Source organism: Lithobates pipiens, unplaced genomic scaffold, assembly GCF_037356315.1.
Source record: "Lithobates pipiens isolate NorthernLeopardFrog02 unplaced genomic scaffold, aLitPip1_a1.2 Scaffold_1, whole genome shotgun sequence".
In the NCBI taxonomy this organism is placed as follows: domain Eukaryota; kingdom Metazoa; phylum Chordata; class Amphibia; order Anura; family Ranidae; genus Lithobates; species Lithobates pipiens.
The window spans coordinates 215,235,155-215,255,234 of NW_027507685.1; the positions used below are offsets into that span (position 1 = coordinate 215,235,155).

General features: G+C 44.6%; 1 protein-coding gene across 2 annotated transcripts in view; it reads left to right on the forward strand.

Moving 5' to 3' along the window:
* The window catches only part of NUMBL (NUMB like endocytic adaptor protein), a 139,557-nt gene that overhangs the window by 116,047 nt on the left and 3,430 nt on the right, over window positions 1–20,080 (forward strand). For both annotated transcript variants that reach the window (XM_077482289.1, XM_077482298.1), the window contains exons 5-9: window positions 2,261–2,335; window positions 4,982–5,122; window positions 7,928–8,132; window positions 16,856–17,179; window positions 18,596–18,769. In XM_077482289.1, the coding sequence (XP_077338415.1) occupies window positions 2,261–2,335; window positions 4,982–5,122; window positions 7,928–8,132; window positions 16,856–17,179; window positions 18,596–18,769 (919 nt within the window). The remainder of the gene's footprint in view (window positions 1–2,260; window positions 2,336–4,981; window positions 5,123–7,927; window positions 8,133–16,855; window positions 17,180–18,595; window positions 18,770–20,080) is intronic.

A 20,080-nucleotide genomic window follows, 5' to 3' on the forward strand; every position in this document is an offset into this window, starting at 1 on the left:
AGACTGAAAAGTAGGATTTGGTAAGGTTTGGTCAAGCTTCTAGACCTGTAAAAATGCTGATTACCGTAATTATCGGCGTATAATATAAACCGGCATATAACACGCACCCTAATTCTAAGAGGGAAGTTTCAGGAAAAAAACATATTTTTAAAATAAACAACTTTGAAGAAAATTAAGGGTCAGTGCCCATCAATGTCCATCTGCAGCTTGATTATTGTCCTCAATGCAGCCTAAATAAAGTCCTCAATGAAGCCTGCTTAATGCCTTTTTTTAAACAACTGTCATTTGCAGCCTCACCAGCAGCCTGAATCAGGAAATCAACGAGCCGTCATCTCCTCTCCACTCTGCTCTCATGTCACACACACACAGTCCCGCGTCCGCCATCGGCATTGGACCAGCTCCTGTGATAGTTAGAACATTAGTCCAATGGCGGTGGCGGAGGCGGGACTGTGTGTGTGAGACGTGAGAGCCGAGTGGAGAGGAGATGCCAGCTTGGTGAGGTACACTGTCGGCGTATAACACGCACCCCTGATTTGCCCCCGATTTTCAGAGGGAAAAAGTGTGTGTTATACGCCGATAAATACAGTATTTAATACAAGTATACAGCGCCAACAATTCATGCAGCTCTTTACATATTGTATGTTATCCCTGTTCCTGTCTTCAAGGAGTTTACAATCTAAGGTTCCCACCTTGCATACAGTACATGCTGTACATGCACACACATACAAGGGCCAATATGGGCAGGAGCCAATTAACCTACCAGTATGTGGTTGGAGTGTAGGAGGAAACTCCATGCAGATAGTGTCCTGACCAAGATTCGAAGCAAGGATCACCTTACCTTTTTGGTGGTGTTATTCATAATTCACAAACTCACCTGCCCAGAAGATCCAGCATTGTCCTGTTGTGATCCAACATGTCTCTGCCACAAGCCAGGTCCTGTGCCGCCATCTTTGTTGCTGTGATTGGGTGCCTCTTTCTGGTTCAGGCAGCCTGAATCCCTGGTGACGCATGCCGGGCCCACTCTCCTCCAGCCACTATGAATAGAAAGTGAAGCATCCTGAGATATGTGACTTGCATAGGAGGGCTAGGGTGGCAAAGGAGAAAAAAAGGTAAATAGACAAAAAAATGTGCAATTTTAGACTGCATGGGGGGTGGAGATAGCGGTGATTCCTGGGGCGCCTAGTGGGCGAAGGTTGGCTTTTAGATTATTATTATTATTATATGGGATTTATACATACCTCCCAACATTTAGAGATGGGAATGAGGGACACCTACTAGCAAATGTATGTAGGCATAGGACACGCCTCCTGCCACACCCCCTTAAAGGAGAATTAACCCAAAAAAAGGTTAATTAATTCCACAAGGTCCTTTTTTTTACCACTACTATTCCTTTATATTGGCTTTTAAAATTTACAAATGCAGCAATTTAGATTTTGGATGAAAGGTTTAGCACTTGGAAACACTTTTTGAAAGACAAAAAGTGCATTTTATATACAACTATATAGATCAGACCAAAATGAGGGGGAAAGAGGGACAGAGGGACATTGCTCCAAATCAGGGACAGTCCCTCCAAATCCGAGACAGTTGGGAGCTATGTTTATATAGCACCGACAGTTTATGCTATACTTTTAGATCAGTGGTTGTCAACTCATCAGCTAAAGGTTACCTCAAATGTGGCTCCTGACATTACCAAAGGGCCACACATAATGTTCAATATGTGTGATGCTTGGGAGAACTGTCCGAAACTGCAGACCTAATAGAGGAAATGAGGGTCAGAGAGTGAGGACAGGATACATTGTTGGTGGGGATATACTGCCGAAGACAATACTAAACTGGGAACATGTTACATGAGGCTAGTAGAGATCATTGCTATTACCCTAATTAATATTTCCTCCGCAGGCTGCTGAGATCTGAGGTCTATACATCATATATCAAAGGGTTGCACGTGGCCCTCTGGCTGCAGGTTGTGCACCAAGGTTTTTAGAGGATCAGTATGGAGTTGTGCTCATCAGTGTACAGAATGTTCACAGAACACAGCATTCCGCATTCCAATACTTGAAACTAGAAAAACCTGAACTTTTTCCTTTTGGAAGCTTAGGGCTTGTATATAAGGAACGAGGTTGGTCATATACTGTATAGCATATTGAACAGAAAATTAGATACTTTGTTGCATTTTCAGAGGGGCTTATATAGTCTAAAATCGGCTTAATTTATTTCCCGTTGTTAACATTTTGTTTTGCGTTCATTTTTACATGGCTAGCTTGGGAAGAAATCTGTGAAAGCGATATTGTGGGTCTCCGCTGATGGTTTGCGTGTTGTGGATGAAAAGACAAAGGTGAGCTAAAGAATAGTATAGAGTCCACCAGAAGTCTTATTATAACTTTCTTTAAATGGATGACATATAAATCATAAATACAGTGTAGAGCAGTGATGGCGAACCTTGGTACCCCAGATGTTTTGGAACTACATTTCCCATGATGCTCAACTACACTGCAGAGTGCATGAGCATCAGGGGAAATCTAGTTCCAAAACATCTGGGGTGCCAAGGTTCACCATCACTGGTGTAGAGCAACTCAAAATGATTGCTACCAATGCTATAGCATCAAACAATATCATAAGTATGCTCAAAAAAATATAAAACCAATCAATAATTAGGTGCATAAAAGTGTCCATGTAAATAATCACGTCGAACTTCTTGTGGATCAACACCTTGAAAATGTTCACCGTGTTGCAAGATCAAAAAAGGCCAGTGCCACCCAACACCAGTGCTCACTAGCCGCTCACCTTACAGTTATGACTCCTGCATCTCCAGTAAAGTCATAGCAAGCTGTTGTTCCCTTTATGGGAAATAAGGATGTAGGTGTAGTGTTGCCACTATTCTGTGTCTCCTATGCCAACATGCCAGCCTCAGAACTCGAAGATGTGCATGTAGAAATTGAAAAAGAACCCTCCAGACTTAATGTTCACCATTTTAAAATATGTGCGAGATAAGTATATTTGCATTAAAAAGCACTTGAGCGGTGCCAACTGAAACAGCATGTCTAAGATCATGTCACATCTAAGATGCTGCGGGATGATGCCATGCTCCAAGTTCTGCCCCTATGCATGTAATAAAATATGTCCAGGGGTGTGGACTTACTATTATGCAAGTAATTATTTTTGAGTTTTATATTTTTTGAGCATACTTATGATATAGCATTGATAGCAATCATTTTATTTGAGTTACGCTACACTGTATTTATGATTTATGTATTCCTGTTTTGAGTGTGGTGAAATCACTTTGTAGGTGTTAACAGCAATTCTTTTATTCAATTAAGAGAAGGGTTGTGCTCCTGCATTACCATTGGTAAATTGCATTAAATCCATATAGATAAATGGATACTCACATGCCAATAAAAAAAACATCAAGCAAACATGATCTGCTCCAACTTGAACGCCATGTAACCCATCCTAGGAACAGGTGGTTGGTCGGCTGACTCGTTTTAGAGGTCAGTGCCACATTGGGGGGGGGGGGGGGGTGCCGCCGCTGACAGGAGAAGTGAACACTCGCTGTATTGCTGCTCCTGTGGCCAACAGGCCTGGAGGGATGCTGGGGATGCCAGTGCAGCGATAGCTCAGCCAAGTAAACAAAAAGCATCAGCAAAGGAAGACTTCTACCACTGGCCTCTTCTGCTGGGTTCTGCATTAGATGGTCATCAGTCAAAGCTTGGCAGAGAAGTGAGTAGAAGAAGTCTTCTTTTGCTTTTGACTCTTTTTTTTGTCAATTGGCAGCAGAAATTGTCTTAGCTATCACTGCATTGGCATGCCTGGCATCTCTACAGAGAAGAAAGATCAACAAGAAAAACAAGACAAGAAGAACATTGAGAGGGGAGTGATTCTTCTACAGGATTCCAGATGGATCAAGCAGCCAGGCATTGAGCAATAGTGCCCCCCCACTGACTGGCTGTGCCCCCAATCTGCCCCCACTGGACCCCCATCTCCCTCCACTTAGCACCAGTGCCCCCTTTCGCCCACTGACTGGCAGTACCCCCAATCTGCCCCCTCTAAGCCCACCAGGACACCCCTTCTCCCTCCACTTAGCACCAGTGCCCCCATTCTCTCACTGACATGCAGTGCCTCCAGGACCCCCCCTTTCCCCACTAGTCAACAAGACACTCATCTCCCCCCACTAAGCACAAAGACCCTCCATCTCCCCCCACTAAGCACCAAGACCCCACATCTCTCCCCACTAAGCACTAGGGCCCCCCATCTCCCCCACTAAGCAGGACACCCCATCTCCCCTGACTGAGCACCAGTGCCCTCCTTTGTCCCCCATTGAAGACAAACAAATTTAGCCAGGTATACGAGGTCAGGGGCGGGTTGAGGCCTCCATCAGGTAGGCTGTATGTGGCCCCATGTTTTCTAACATCGGCCCTGGGAGAAATCAAGTCTTTTTTTCGTTCAACCCACTATGGACTGCTTTACCTGTTATAATGTGCCCTCTAGCACTACGATGTCACCAATCCCATGGGTCCCAGGCACTTCCATCTTCACCCGGCCTTCCTACCAGATTCTGTTTCTTTTGCCCCAGTGACATCACTCCCACACATGCGCACAGGAGTCAGATCACCGTGGCACAGATTGGGTGCCTTAAATGAATGCAATGCTGCGCATACACAGGAGTGACATCATCACGGAAAAAGAGACAACGCGACAGCTTTTTTTAATAATAATAATAATAATCAAGAACTGAAACAAATACAAGTCATAGTGGCCAGAAAAGTAAAACAGACAATGACAATTTTAGTGACCCCTGTACATTGGAGGTCAGTGCAGGCAATGTGGCAATGCTCTATTCTTAAGGAACCCCTACCAACCTCTGAAGGAACCCTGGTTGAGGAAGGCTGTTTTATTTTATACCAATTAAAACTTGTCTTTGAACATCAGTTTAATCCATTCCTCCTCCACTCACATTTTCTTTCTTTCTTTCTTTCTTTTTAAGGACCTTATTGTAGATCAGACCATAGAGAAAGTTTCGTTCTGCGCTCCTGACCGCAATTTTGACAAGGCGTTTTCATATATCTGCCGGGATGGCACCACCCGACGCTGGATCTGCCACTGCTTCTTGGCCCTGAAAGATTCTGTAAGTGAAATGTGAATGTTGACATTTTAGAATGGTTGCAACGTGTGTATGTCCTACTGAAAGAGCTCTAGGTTCTGGAAAATACAGAATTAAAGTGGCTGTAAAGGTAAAAGGTTTTTAGCTTAATGCAATGACTGCATTAAAGTGGTTCTAAATGCACAAGTTTTTTTTACCTTCATGCATTCTATGTATGAGTGTAAGAAAACCTTCTGTGTGCAGCAGCCCCCCCCCCCCCCCCAATACCTGAGCCCCCTCTCAATCCAGTGATTTTCATGAGAGCCTTTCCTCTCTGGGGATTCACACTCCTGATTGGCTTTTGGCGGGATCCGATGGCTCCTGCTGCTGTCAATCGCAGCCAGTGAGCCAATCAAAAGACAGAGGGGGCTGGGCTGAGCCACAGCTCCATGTGTGAATGGACACACAGACCCACATCTTGGGAGCGTGCCTGCTTGGGTGCCCGCAGAGCAAGCGGATTCCGCTCAGATGGATCCGCCCCGTGTGAAAGGGGCCTTACACAGAGCAAGTAAGTATAACCTGTTTGTTATTTAAAAAATAAAAAAAAACAAGACTTTAAAATTCACTTTAAGTGCAGCTCCCCCCACAGCCCCTCCTAAATATTCAAATGAGCCTGATCTCGGTCCAGCACAGTGTACGTCAGCAGTAGCTTTTCTCCTCTCTCCCTGCTCTCACGAGCTTGGCTGAGATCAGTGGGAGTCATTGACTCCTGCTGTTGTTGGTCAAAACCTGTGAGCAGAGAGCGAGCCCACATGACTGTCGGAGGAGGAGCCAGGAACGCCAGCGGGGGACCCAAGAAGAGGAGGACCTGGGCTGCTGTGTGGAAAACCACTTCATAGAGCAGGTAAGTATAACAAAAAAAATTGGGAGGCTTTACAATCACTTTAACGTTGTTATGGATGTATTGCTGGAAAACTGCCCCTTTATTTTAATAGCAGTTATATTAACCCCCTCTAAAACCATTGTATAGATACAGTTGAGTCTTGACCATGTCAGCCACCAAATAATACAGATATTTTGGAGTTTAAGGCTGGCCATAGATTAAGTGATTTTCTTTCCTGCAACCACAGTCAATGTTGCAGGGGTCCCTGCCTAGAGAACATAATGATTAATGCTAGCAGCTGTAGCCACTGGCAATAATCACATCCTACAAATCCGACATGCTGGTTGTACCCAAGTTGATGAATGGATACAAGCAACCTGCCCAAAGATGGTTCAAATCTTGGCCAGTCCCTGTTGATCCAAGCGAGCAGCAGAGTGAGTGGTTAGCACAGTGGTGTAGTGGTTAGCACTTTCACCTAGCAGCAAAAGGGTCGTTGGTTTGAATCCCGAACATGACACCATCTGCCTAGAGTTTGCATTTTCTCCCTGTGTCTGCGTGGGTTTACCCTGGATTCCTTCCACACTCCAAAGACTTGCTGGTAGGTTAATTGGATCTTGTCTTGATATGTGTGCGAATGTGTGCCCCAAGCGTGTCGAGATCCTACAGGGTAAATGACCACGCTATATCAAGATGCAACTCAACTCAACATCTATGGCCAGATTAAGTTCACCTTCACATAAAAAATAATAAAAGCAATTTTTTTTTTGCAGGTAAAAAATATGAATTTATTATTTCTTTTCTTAGGAGCCTGTAAAGCATTGCCACAGTCCTACATACTGTCTGTGTAGCTGTCTGCTCATACCTCCGATATGGGCAAGCAGATACAATCTGATAGAAAGCATGAACTACCACAGCACTCAACAGCGCCCTGGTGGTTCATTGAGAACTACAAGCCGACAGCCGCAAAGGCTGACAGTATTTGTAGTTTTCCCATTCACAGAACACTGTGAATGAACGACATGGGCAGGTGGGCGGAGCCCCGCTCAGCCGTGTTTTTTTTTTTTTTTTTGACAGGGGACAGAGACTGGGAGGAGAATCTGCTCCTGTTCAACCCCGCCTGCTGGCAGTGCCCACCACCCCCCACCTCCAAAGTGGCTCCACACTCGCCCTCAGCTTATTTCCACTCGCCAAATGCGAGCAGGTGAGTGGAAATTTTGAGGGCTGGTGTATTACATTATCCCTGGCTCGGACAGGCTTCCTCAGTCCATGCAACTGGTTACTTTGTAGTGTCCTCTCTGCAGCTTTGGGCCATGGTCGTGTGCTCGCCTCCTCGTGTACAATACATGTTAATAGCCATGCATAGTGCATGATAATGCCAAGGGACCTATTACAGCACAGATCTTGAGGACAGCTCTGGAGCCTGTTGGACCAAGGTATAGGATGAGTAAAAATATTATCCCTGCACCCCATGACGAATCAAGCTTTTAACTCTCACAGGGGGCCTCACTGCAAGAGATTTTGTCTCATTCCTGGAGTTCAGCTTTAATTCATGTGATGCTGTCAGGATTTAAAGGATCTGCTGATCTTGTGCAGCCTCATTCAGCCACTTCCTGTCTACGTTCACGTTCTTCAGCCATGGTATCACATCATTGCTCTGCAATAGTTTTCTGATAGTGACAATGGTGAGCCATGTGTGCACAATGTGTCAGTACAGTTACTTCTATTCTCCACCAGGGGGCATGTGACAGGGTGGCAACATAGAAGCACAGTTGGGAGACAACAGGAAGTGCCTGAACAAAGACCTTTATGGCAGGATCATTAATATTTTAACAAAGGCTAATTTAAAAAGATGGAATACATTTTTACATGTTAAAGCTTATACATGATTTTAGTGATTGTGTTTAGATCTCCTTCGAATGTATATGGAGGACATCATATAAATGTGACCTCTCATCCCTCCATAATAGGGGGAACGCCTGAGTCATGCAGTAGGCTGTGCATTCGCCGCATGCCTGGAACGAAAGCAGAAGCGTGAAAAAGAGTGCGGAGTCACTGCGTCCTTTGATGCTAGCCGTACCAGCTTTGCTCGTGAAGGTTCCTTCCGTGTCACCTCTGCATCTGGCCAAAGCGACCGAGAAGAGACAATGCGGCAAGTTCAAGAAAAAAAGAAAGGTAGATTACAATGCCAAAAATCTGGACAAAGATCTACAAAAAGATTAAACAATGGTGAAACTTTAGGGGGAAAAGTATTGGTAACTGTAAGTGCAAATACACAGGTGCATACAATACAGGGGATATAAAGGGCTAAGCAAATTAGTCCATAATAATCAGACTGGCAGTTCAAGAGTTAAGCCACTGACTGGCAGTTCAAGGGTTTAGGCAAGTATAGCAGTGGATCAAAAGGGCAGCTGCTGTCCTCAGAGAGCTGGCTCTGTAATGAGCAAGAGAAGGGTAGAAAAGGAAGCGCCACCTGAGTGTAGTATTAAAGAATGCTTTTAATGACACCAAGTAAGGTTACACTTACAGGATAAAAACGTTAAAGAAAAAGGCTCATCTGTGTATATATGTGATCCTCAGTGTGTTCCTCTGGTCCTGATCCGGTGAAGCTGCAGGGATGCTGGACTGCAGATTGTAGATTACTGGCCGGGAGCTCCTTCTGTGGCCATCAGGAAGAGGCTGGGCCCGGCGTGGAACGCACGTGGAGCTTGTGTGACATCACAAGCCGTCCGATCACTTCTGGGAACACTTCCGGGGGAGGGCATCACCCAAGGAGGAAGGCTGTGGATAGGCTGTGAATAGGCTACGTGCTCGGAGCCACTGCTCCTTCAAGAGGCCTATTTACGTATTCTTTAATACTACACTCAGGTGGCACTTCCTTTTCTACCCTAAACTTTAGGGGAAGCTGAAGGTCAGAAGGATCACCTCCTGAGCATACCTTCTGGTCTAAGAAGGCTTTCCTACACAATGATTAAAGTAAAGCGATACTAAACACAGGGTTAATTTACATTGTCCCTATTTCTGTATATGGATGATGGCACTGTAATTACTTTATTTAAAAAAAAAACACCTTTTTCCTACTTGATATACAGCTGTCACATGACCCAACATAAGCAGGAGGAGCTTCTAGTCCTCTGTTGCTGGTCACATGTTCAAAAAAATAAATAAATAGCCTTTGCAATACAGAGTAAAAATGAATAATTAAGATCAATAAACTGTTTTAAATTATCATACAAATATATATTTGAAATTAAATCTTTATAATTTTTTGGCAATAACATGGTGTGGGTGAATTTCTGCGAGTTCCAGGCTGTGGCCCCTCCAGCCTGTGTCTTAGAATAAGGAGGAAGCGAAGCCTGCATCAATCTACATGTAATATCCCTCCCCCATTGTGTTTAGCTGATTAGTGAGCATGGAGGGAGGGACTGGGCTCTCACTTACCACTTTGTATACGCCCACATGTGTGACTCTATAGTCACATCTGCTGCTCATAGAAATGCACTAAAAACTGAGCATGTGCAGAGCTGCCAACACTGCTCTACAAAATCCTTAGCTGAATTGGGGACATGTTACCAAAAATACAGACCTGATCACGGATGTGGAAATACGTGGCAATTTAGGAAACAGCGATCACAGGTCAATTGGCTTCCGTATAAATCACACAAATAGGAAACATAAGGGGAATACAAAGACACTGAATTTTAAAAGAGCCAACTTCCCTAAACTACGAACCTTACTAGAAGGCATAGATTGGGATAAAATCCTAGGAACAAAGAACGCAGAGGAGAGATGGGTTTGCTTTAAGAGCATATTAAATAAGGGCATTAGCCAATGCATCACATTGGGTAATACAATTTTAAGAGAGAACAAAAGTCCTGGATGGCTTAACTCCAATGTAAAAATACAAAAAAAAAGCAAAGGAGAAGGCCTTCAAAAAATACAGGGTTGAGGGATCATCATCAGCATTCAGACTTTATAAAGAATGCAACAAGAAATGTAAGGGTGCAATAAGGACGGCTAAGATAGAACATGAAATACACATAGTGGAGGAAAGCAAAGAAAATCCCAAGAAAGTCTTTAAGTATGTAAACAGTAAAAAAAGGGAGGACAGACCATATTGGCCCCATAAAGAATGAGGAAGGACATCTGGTTACAAAGGAGGGGGAGATGGCGAAGGTATTGAATTTATTCTTCTCCTCGGTCTTCACAAGGGAATCGGGGGGCTTCAGTAACCAAAACTGCAGTGTTTATCCTCATGACACATCACAGGAAGCACCTCCATGGTTAACAGAGGACAGAATTAAAATTAGACTTGGGAAACTTAACATTTAATAAATCACCGGGACCAGATGGATTGCACCCGAGGGTACTTAGGGAACACAGTCAAGTAATTGCCAGACCATTGTTCCTAATTTTTACTGACAGTCTACTGACTGGAATGGTACCAGCTGATTGGAGAAAAGCCAATGTAGCACCAATATTTAAAAAGGGCCCAAAATACATCCCTGGGAATTACAGACCAGTTAGCCTAACATCAATAGTATGTAAACTCTTGGAGGGGATGATAAGGGAATATATACAAGATTTTAGTAATGAGAATGGTATCATTAGCAGTAATCAGCATGGATTCATGAAGAATTGTTCTTGCCAAACCAATCTATTAACCTTCTATGAGGAAGTGAGTTGCCATCTAGGTAAAGGAAGGCCCATAGTTGTGGTGTATCTGGATTTTGCAAAAGCATTTGACACAGTTCCCCATAAATGTTTATTGTACAAAATAAGGCCCGTTGGTATGGACCATAGGGTGAGTACATGGATTGAAAACTGGCTACAAGGATGAGTTCAGAGGGTGGTGATAAATGGGGAGTACTCAGAATGTTCAGGGGTGGTTAGTGGGGTCCTCCAGGGTTCTCTGCTGGGACCAATCCTACTTAACCACTTAAGGACCGCCGTATTGCCATTGTACGTCAGCACAATGGCACAGGCAGGCACAATCACGTACATCTACGTGATTGCCTTCCAGCGGGTGGGGGGTCCGATCGGACCCCCTCCCGCTGTTTACGGCGGTCCGATTCGGTCCAGGAGCGCTCCGTGATGAGGGGATGGCCGCTCCTGGCCAATGAGAAGCTTCCTCCCCTGTGTATTGTTTACACAGGAAGGAGGAAGTGATGTCATTCTCCTCGGGGCGGTCTTTTTGACCGGACTACGAGGAGAAGAGTAAAAGTAAGTGTGCACCAACACTACACTGACATGTAGGTACACACAGGCACACAAACCCCCCCCGATCCCCCCCCCGATCGCCCCCCGATCCCCCCCCCGCCCCCCCTCCCCCCCCAGTCACAGTGTCACTGATTGCATTGATCATTTCTTTACTGATCAATGCATTCAGTGTCAGTTGTGACAGTAAAAACTGTCAGGACAGTTAGTGTTAGGTCCAGGGTAGCCCCCTATCACCCCCCAATAAAGATTTAACCCCCTGATTGCCCCTAGAGTTAACCCTTTCACCCCCTTTTGCCAGTGTCACTAAGCGATCATTTTTCTGATCGCTGCATGTGTCGCTAGGTAGCTAGTTATTTTTTTAGGTTCACCGCCAGGTTTTTATATCGCTAGGTACCCCGATATACTACCCAATAATGGTTTTAACCCCCTGATTGCCGCTAGTTAACCCTTTCACCCCCTTTTGCCAGTGTCACTAAGCGATCGTTTTTCTGATCGCTGCATTAGTGTCGCTACAGTCGCTAGGTAGCTAGTTATTTTTTTAGGTTCACCGCCAGGTTTTTATAGCGCTAGGTACCCCGATATACTACCCAATAATGGTTTTAACCCCCTGATTTCCGCTAGTTAACCCTTTCACCCCCTTTTGCCAGTGTCACTAAGCGATAATTTTTCTGAACGCTGCATCAGTGTCGCTAGTGTCGCTAGGTAGCTAGTTATTTTTTTAGGTTCACCGCCAGGTTTTTATAGCGCTAGGTACCCCGATATACTACCCAATAATGGTTTTAACCCCCTGATTGCTGCTAGTTAACCCTTTCACCCCCTTTCACCAGCGATCACAGTATAAGTGTCACTGGTGACGCTGGTTAGCCAGTTAGTTATTTAGGTTCCCCGTCAGGTTTTTATATAGCGCCAGGGACCCCCATATACTACCTAATAAAAATTTGAACCCCCTGATTGCCCCTAGTTAACCCTTTCACCACTGATCACCGTATAAGTGTTACGGGTGACTCTGGTTAGTTTGTTTTTTATAGCATTTTATATTCAAATCCGGAAGGCAGTGCTTGGTTTTCGGGGTCCCGTACGTGGCTAGGCTCCCAAAAAGTCCCCCACATGTGGTATCCCCGTACTCGGGAGAAGCAGCAGAATTTATTTTGGGGTGTAATTTGACTTCTGCCCATAGCATGTGTGAGCAATATATCATTTAGTGACAACTTTGTGCAAAAAAAAAAAAAGTTTGTAATATTCCCGCAACTTTTGGCAAAATATAAAATATTCCATGGACTCAACATGCCTCTCAGTAAATAGCTTGGGGTGTCTACTTTCCAAAATGGGGTCATTTGGGGGGGTTTTGTGCTATTTTGGCATTTTATGGCCTTCGAAACTGTGATAGGTAGTGAGGAGTTAAATCAAAAATTTGCACCCTTAGAAATCCTGAAGGTGGTGATTGGTTTTCGGGGTGCCGTGCGCGACTAGACTCCCAAAAAGTCCCACACATGTGGTATCCCCGTACTCGGGAGAAGCAGCAGAATGTACTTTGGGGTGTCATTTCACATATGCCCATAGCATGTGTGAGCAATATATCATTTAGTGACAACTTGGTGCAAAAAAAAAAAGTTTGTAATATTCCCGCAACTTGTGGCAAAATATAAAATATTCCATGGACTCAACATGCCTCTCAGTAAATAGCTTGGGGTGTCTACTTTCCAAAATGGGGTCATTTTGGGGGGTTTTGTGCTATTTTGGCATTTTATGGCCTTCGAAACTGTGATAGGTAGTGAGGAGTTAAATCAAAAATTTGCACCCTTAGAAATCCTGAAGGTGGTGATTGGTTTTCGGGGTGCCGTGCGCGACTAGACTCCCAAAAAGTCCCACACACGTGGTATCCCCATACTCGGGAGAAGTAGCGGAATATATTTTGGGGTGCAATTCCACATATAACCATGGCATGTGTGAGCAATATATCATTTAGTGACAACTTTTTGTAAAAAAAATTTTTTTTTTTTTTTTTTGTCATTATTCAATCCCTTAGGACAAAAAAAATAAATATTCAATGGGCTCAACATACCCATCAGCAATTTCCTTGGGGTGTCTACTTTCCAAAATGGGGTCATTTGGGGGGGATTTGTACTGCCCTGCCATTTTAGCACCTCAAGAAATGAGATCGGCAGTCATAAATTAAAAGCTGTGTAAATTCCAGAAAATGTACTCTAGTTTGTAGACGCTATAACTTTTGCGCAAACCAAAAAATATACGCTTATTGACATTTTTTTTACTAAAGACATGTGGCTGAATAAATTTTGCCCTCAATGTATGACTAAAATTTAGTTTATTCGATTTTTCTTATAACAAAAAGAAGAAAATATCTTTTTTTTTCAAAATTTTCGCTCTTTTTCCATTTATATCGCAAAAAAAAAAAATCGCAGAGGCAATCAAATACCATCAAAAGAAAGCTCTATTTGTGGGAAGAAAAGGACGCAAATTTCGTTTGGGTGCAATATTGCATGACCGCGCAATTACCAGTTAAAGCAGCGCAGTGCGAAATTGCAAAAAGACCTCTGGTCCTTAAGGTGTTTATTTTATGTCACACGGTATTTGCGCAGCGGCGTTTTTGGGAAAAGGGACACTTTCATGAATTAAAAAAAAAAAAAAGTAAAATTAGCCCAATTTTTTTGCATAATGTGAAAGATAATGTTACGCCGAGTAAATAGATACCAAACATGTCACACTTTATAATCGCACGCACTTGTGGATTGACGACAAAGTACGGTACCTAAAAATCTTAATAGGCGACGCTTTAAAAAATGTTTACGGTTACCAGGTTAGCGTTACAGAGGAGGTCTAGTGCTAGAATTATTGCTCTCGCTCTGACGATTGCGGCGATACCTCACATGTGTGATTTGAACACCGTTTACATACGCGCGCGTGACTTCCGTATGCGTTTTCTTTGCTTCGTGAGCTCGCGGGGACGGCGGGCGCTTTAAAAACAATTTTTTATTTTTTTATTTATTTTATTTATTTTAAAATGACTAAATTGTTTTTAAAAAAAAATAAAAATTTTGATAACTTTTATTGCTGTCACAAGGAATGTAAACATCCCTTGTGACAGTAATAGGTGGTGACAGGTACTTTTTATGGAGGGATCAGGGGTCTAAAAGACCCCCCACCCCTCCTTTACACTTTAATGTATTCAGATCGCCGAAAATGGCGATTCTGAATACCGTATATTTTTTTAAAACCGGCGCCATTGGCAGCCGAGTAAACGGGAAGTGACGTCATGACGTCGCTTCCGTGTTTACTATGAGGAGACTGGAACAAAGCCGATTACGGCTTCGTTCCAGTTCCTCCCCAGTGGCCGGAGGCAGCGCAACTTGAATCGGTGCTCCCGATCGAACGGGAGCACCGGTAAGAGCGGCGGGAGGCGGCGGGAGGGGGGGGCGTCCCCTCCCGCTCCTCCGGCATAACAGCCGAGCGGCTCTTAGCCGCATCGGTTGTTATGGCTGGAAAGCCAATCGCCTGCTGAAGAAAACGGTACTGGGATGATACCTGCAGGTGCGGGCATCATACCGGTATACCCCCCGGAAGCTCGGCGGGAAAGGGTTAATGGAGTGGGCAACTACATGGCAAATGAGGTTCAATGTAGAAAAATGTAAAATAATGCATTTGGGTGGCAAAAATATGAATGTAATCTATACACTGGGGAGAGAACCTCTGGGTGAATCTAGGATGGAAAAGGACCTGGGGGTCCTAGTAGATGACAGGCTCAGCAATGGCATACAATGCCAAGCTGCTGCTAAGAAAGCAAACAGAATATTGGCATTCATTAAAAAGGGGATCAACTCCAGAGATAAAATGATAATTCTCCCGCTCTACAAGACTCTGGTCCGGCTGCACCTGGAGTATGCTGTCCAGTTCTGGGCACCAGTCCTCGGGAAGGATGTACTGGAAATAGAGCGAGTACAAAGAAGGGCAACAAAGCTAACAAAGGGTTTGGAGGACATTATTTATGAGGAAAGATTGCGAGCATTGAACTTTTTCTCTATGGAGAAGAGACGATTGAGAGGGGATATGATTTCAATATACAAATACCGTACTGGTGACCCCACAATAGGGATAAAACTTTTTCGCAAAAAGGAGTTTAACAAGACTCATTGCCACTCATTAAAATTAGAAGAAAAGAGGTTTAACCTTAAACTACGTAGAGGGTTCTTTAGTGAAAGTGCGGCAAGGATGTGGAATTCCCTTCTGCAGGCAGTGGTCTCAGCAGGGGGCATTGATTGTTTCAAGAAACTATTACCGGTAGATAAGCACCTGATCAACCGCAACATACAGGGATATACAATGTAATACTGACATATAATCACACACATGGGTTGGACTTGATGGACTTGTGTCTTTTTTCAACCTCACCTACTATGTATCTATGTAACATGGATAGAAGGGGGAGATAGAGAGCAGCAGGATCAACCAGCTCTTTTTGCAGAATAAATAAAAAGAATCTCATAGTGACTGAGTGAGTAAGAAAAGCATGTAATACACCGTTTATTGATTACTTTTTTTATGATATAGGTTTAGTGACACTTTAATAAATTGGAGGGCTTTTGATCCCATTAGTCTCTCACAATGACCTATATGGTTATACTGTCTCATTGGGTCCCAAGCCCTACTCCATAGAAGCCATGGTTTCCATACACTGCACTGATGTTGGCAAAAAAGCCTGACACAGTTGTATGGAATTTGGAATAAATGTCTCTATAATATTAGGCTATATTTGCACTATGTACCAATAGTTCTGGATGTTGTTGGGGTGTAAAGGAATGATTTGAATGGCTCTGCCCACTGTCCCAAATGAGAAATAAGCCTTTGCGATATGAATACCTTCTGCTCTAAGAAGGCTTTCCTGTGCAAAAGCGGTACATAGAGTAAAAACACCAGAGGGCGCTGTGCACTTTGTAAATGCGTTCTATTGGGATTCTCCAAAGAAATAACCAGAAGCTGGTGTATTCATGTAGGACAGTGATGGCAAACTTTAGCACCCCAGATGTTTTGGAACTAGATTTCCCATGATGCTCATGCACTCTGCAGTGTAGTTGAGCATCATGGGAAATGTAGTTCCAAAACATCTGGGGTGCCAAGGTTCGCCATCAGTGCTGTAGGGGGTAAGGGGGGGGGGGTGTGCTGTGATGTAAAGGGAGGGTGGGGTGACTCTTGACTTTAGATATAAAAGGGGGGGGAGATGGAGCTCTGGCAATCTAGTTTTACAGATGCAACCGGCCCTTTGAAGGCGACCATAATGCTAATGCGAGCAGCGATTAAATTTAGTTTGACACCATTTGTCTAGGGTATCAGAAAAAGCCATTTTACTTACCCGATCCACCACTCCCGCAGGCTTCCTTTGCGCTGCTAGACTAGTCTCTGCAGCCTCTGCTCTATACTCCAGCAGCCACCGATCCTTTGACGTCTTCAAGTACATAGGCCTCTATTGGAGGTGAAGATGTCAAGGGCCAGTCCACTGACGAAGAATAGGGGAGCAGAGGAGAGCATTTACCCTCACAGTTCCGGGGGCAGCCCCACTGCAAGGGAAGTTTTTTCATCTTCCCGGAGATGGGCTTTTTACATAACATTGTTGTAAAATTGACTTGAAACACATATAGAGCCCTTTTAATGTCATTTATGTATTTCAGGTCTGATAAATGAAGGAAATCAGAGCCAGTCATCAAATGCATCTTCCCTGACTGCCTCTCCCAGTACTGGACTACCAGCCCAGACAGAGAACTCTTCTCCCCTGCAGGGGTCTTCAGTCCCATCAGAGAAGGCAGAGATGGGGGGCCAGCATGCTATCCCACGCCGGCATGCCCCCATAGAACAGCTTGTAAGACAAGGATCGTTCCGTGGTTTTCCTGCTCTTAGCCAGAAGAATTCACCCTTCAAACGTCAACTGTCACTGAGGCTCAACGAGCTCCCATCCACACTGCAGCGCAAAACAAATTTCCAGGACAAGGGCCAAGGTGAGACATGGGTAGCGGGGAAAATGTATTTGTTCTTGGTGGCGAGGACCGCGGATTAGGCTGTTCTGATCTAACTGATTAAAAGTCACCTCCAATGCTATACTTTAAATTGATTCTTTTTAAAAGAATAACAAACATGTTATACTTACCTGCTCGGTGTATTGGTTTTGCACAGAGCAGCCCACATCCTCTTTTTTTTTTTCTTTGGACCCTGCCAGCGGTCCTGGCCCCTCCCCCCTGCCAAGTGCCCCCATAGCAAGCCTCTTGCAGTGGGGCACTCGAGCCGGCTCGCTCCCGCATGGCCCCACCCGCTTTCCTCATTTCCTCAGTGGCTGTGATTGACAGCAGTGGGAGCCAATGGCTCCCGCTGCTGTGTGAGCTAATGAGGAGAGAGGGACGCAGGAGAGCCTCTCCTCTCATGCACATCTCTGGATCATGATGGGGCTCTGGTAAGCATAAGGAGGGGGGGGGGAGAGAGCTGGAGCTGCACCCAGAAGGTTTTTTACCTTAATGCATAGAATGGTCCTCCTTGGTAGCAGTGGGAGGGGTAGTGCCCCATCATTGGTATCAGTGGGAGGAATAGTGCCCCATCATGGGTGTCAGTGGTAGGAATAGTGCTATATCATGGGTGTCAGTAGGAGGAATAGCGCCCCATCGGTGGGAGGAATAGGGCCCTGACATTGACATCATTGGGAGGAATAGTGCCCCATCATGGGTGTCAGTGGGAGGAGTAGTGCCCCATCATGTCAGTGGGAGGATTAGTAACTCATCATTGGTATCGGTGGGAGGAATATTGCCCGATCATTGGTATCAGTGGGAGGAATATTGCCCCATCATTGGTATCGGTGGGAGGAATAGTACCCCGTCATTGGTATCAGTAGGAGGAATAGTGCCCTATCATTGGTATTGGTGGGAGGAATATTGCCCCATCTTTGGTGTCAGCAGGAGGAATTGTGCCCTGTCATTGGTATCAGTAGGAGGAATAGTGCCTTGTATTAGGAATTCGTGCCCCAAGGGGTGAATAAAAGTTAGTACAGAACCACATCCAGCCCATGGACCACAGTTTAGAGACCACTGCTCTGGAGCTAAGATATTAAGAGCTCTTGGCCATGAAAAAACAGATTCACCACCCAGTCTTCATCTGGGATGGTTTTAAAAGTGTCTCAGAGGAATGTGGAGATGCTTGTGTAAGAGAGATGAGCCCAGGACAATGGGGGACAGTCTGTTGCTTAAATTGTTGTTTAAATTTCCATACCTGTTCCTCTAATACAGAACTCTTTCGCACATACATCTGTCAAATTCGGTATACAGATTCTTTTGATCCAGAGAACTTTTTTTTTTTCTTCTATTGCCTCTATTAACATCTACTGAAAGAAAACAATTTAGCCATCAGATTGAATCCAGTGTTTCTTTCAGTCCCAGAAATGGATCCCACAGGACCACCCGACCCAGATGGAATTACTGACCTGTGCAACCAGATCAATAGCTCCTTCACCAACAAATCATCTGAAGACCACTATGTGAATGGGAATGGAATGAGAACCCCACCTAACGTGGCTTGTCTCCCTCCTCCTCGACAGGCAGCACAAAGTAAGAACATGGGGGGTGATTGAGATATGTCATACGGCCTGTTCCTGAAGAACGGATATTCTTATTGGGCAGTTGTCTTAGTGGCACTTTTTAAAACTCACCACACAATTTTTAGTATGACTTTACAAACTACTTTGTATCAAACCATTTCATTATAAGATGTTTCACATTTGTACCACTGCAATTAGGAGATTGTACAATCAGATTATTTGGCCATCTCAACATGAACATGTCATTTTAAACATTAAAAATGAAGTGTCCTTCTTAAAAGAAGGCACCATAAGATGCCAACTGTGACATTTAATAGACTGTGAAACCTTTTCTGTGTGCCTCTTTAATTTGTTTTAATTTGAAAATGGACTTCCCTGACATCTGGGTTCAGCTCGAAATACTATTACCATACTGTCCATTGAGAACTCTCCTGTGCCCTCTCACGAGTCAGGATCCATTTTGGTTGGGTCAGTCCAGAGGCCATGGAAGCTCAATCCTAGTAAAAAAAGAAAAGTGACTAACTCAGGGTGGTGCACTGAGGAGGGTATTCTTGGACATTTTCTGTAAAGTGGACTCGGTGGCGGAGCCAGAGAGGCGTCGACTCGGTGGCGGAGCCAGAGAGGCGCCGTCTCAAAGAAAGAGGGTCAGTATGACAGGTACAAAGCATTCAAAAGCAGAGCTCCACCCAAAAGGGGAAGTTCCACTTTAAGGCCTCCTCCCCCTCCCCTGTTTGTGAAATGACACTTTTGGGGAGGGAAAGTGGGTACCTGATTTTGACAGGTACCCACTCCCACTTCTGCTCTGACCGCCTAGACCAGTGATGGCGAACCTTGGCACCCCAGATGTTTTGGAACTACATTTCCCATGATGCTCAACTACACTGCAGAGTGCCAGTGCATCATGGGAAATGTAGTTCCAAAACATCTGGGGTGCCAAGGTTCGCCATCACTGGCCTAGGCGATCCAACTGGAAGTTCTCCCTCCTTGCAGTCTTCTGTAAGACATGACCGGTCCCAGAAGACTGCAGGGCCATTCACAATGGACAGCACAGCTCGTGCTTACGCAGTAGGCACCAGGCTGTGAAGCTGCAAGCTATCACAGCCAGGTGCCCACAGTTAAGATGTCGGGGACAGATCACAGGAGGGGAAACCGGCTGGGGTGAGCACATCGCTGGATCGTGGGACAGGTGAGTGGAAGTCAGCAGCTACAGTTTTTGTAGCTGCCGACTTTTAATTTTTGCACAGGAGACTGGAGCTCTTCTTTATGGAGGAGCTCAGCAATGGAAGCTTCCATGTTTCTTTCATAACATGTTCTCCTGTTG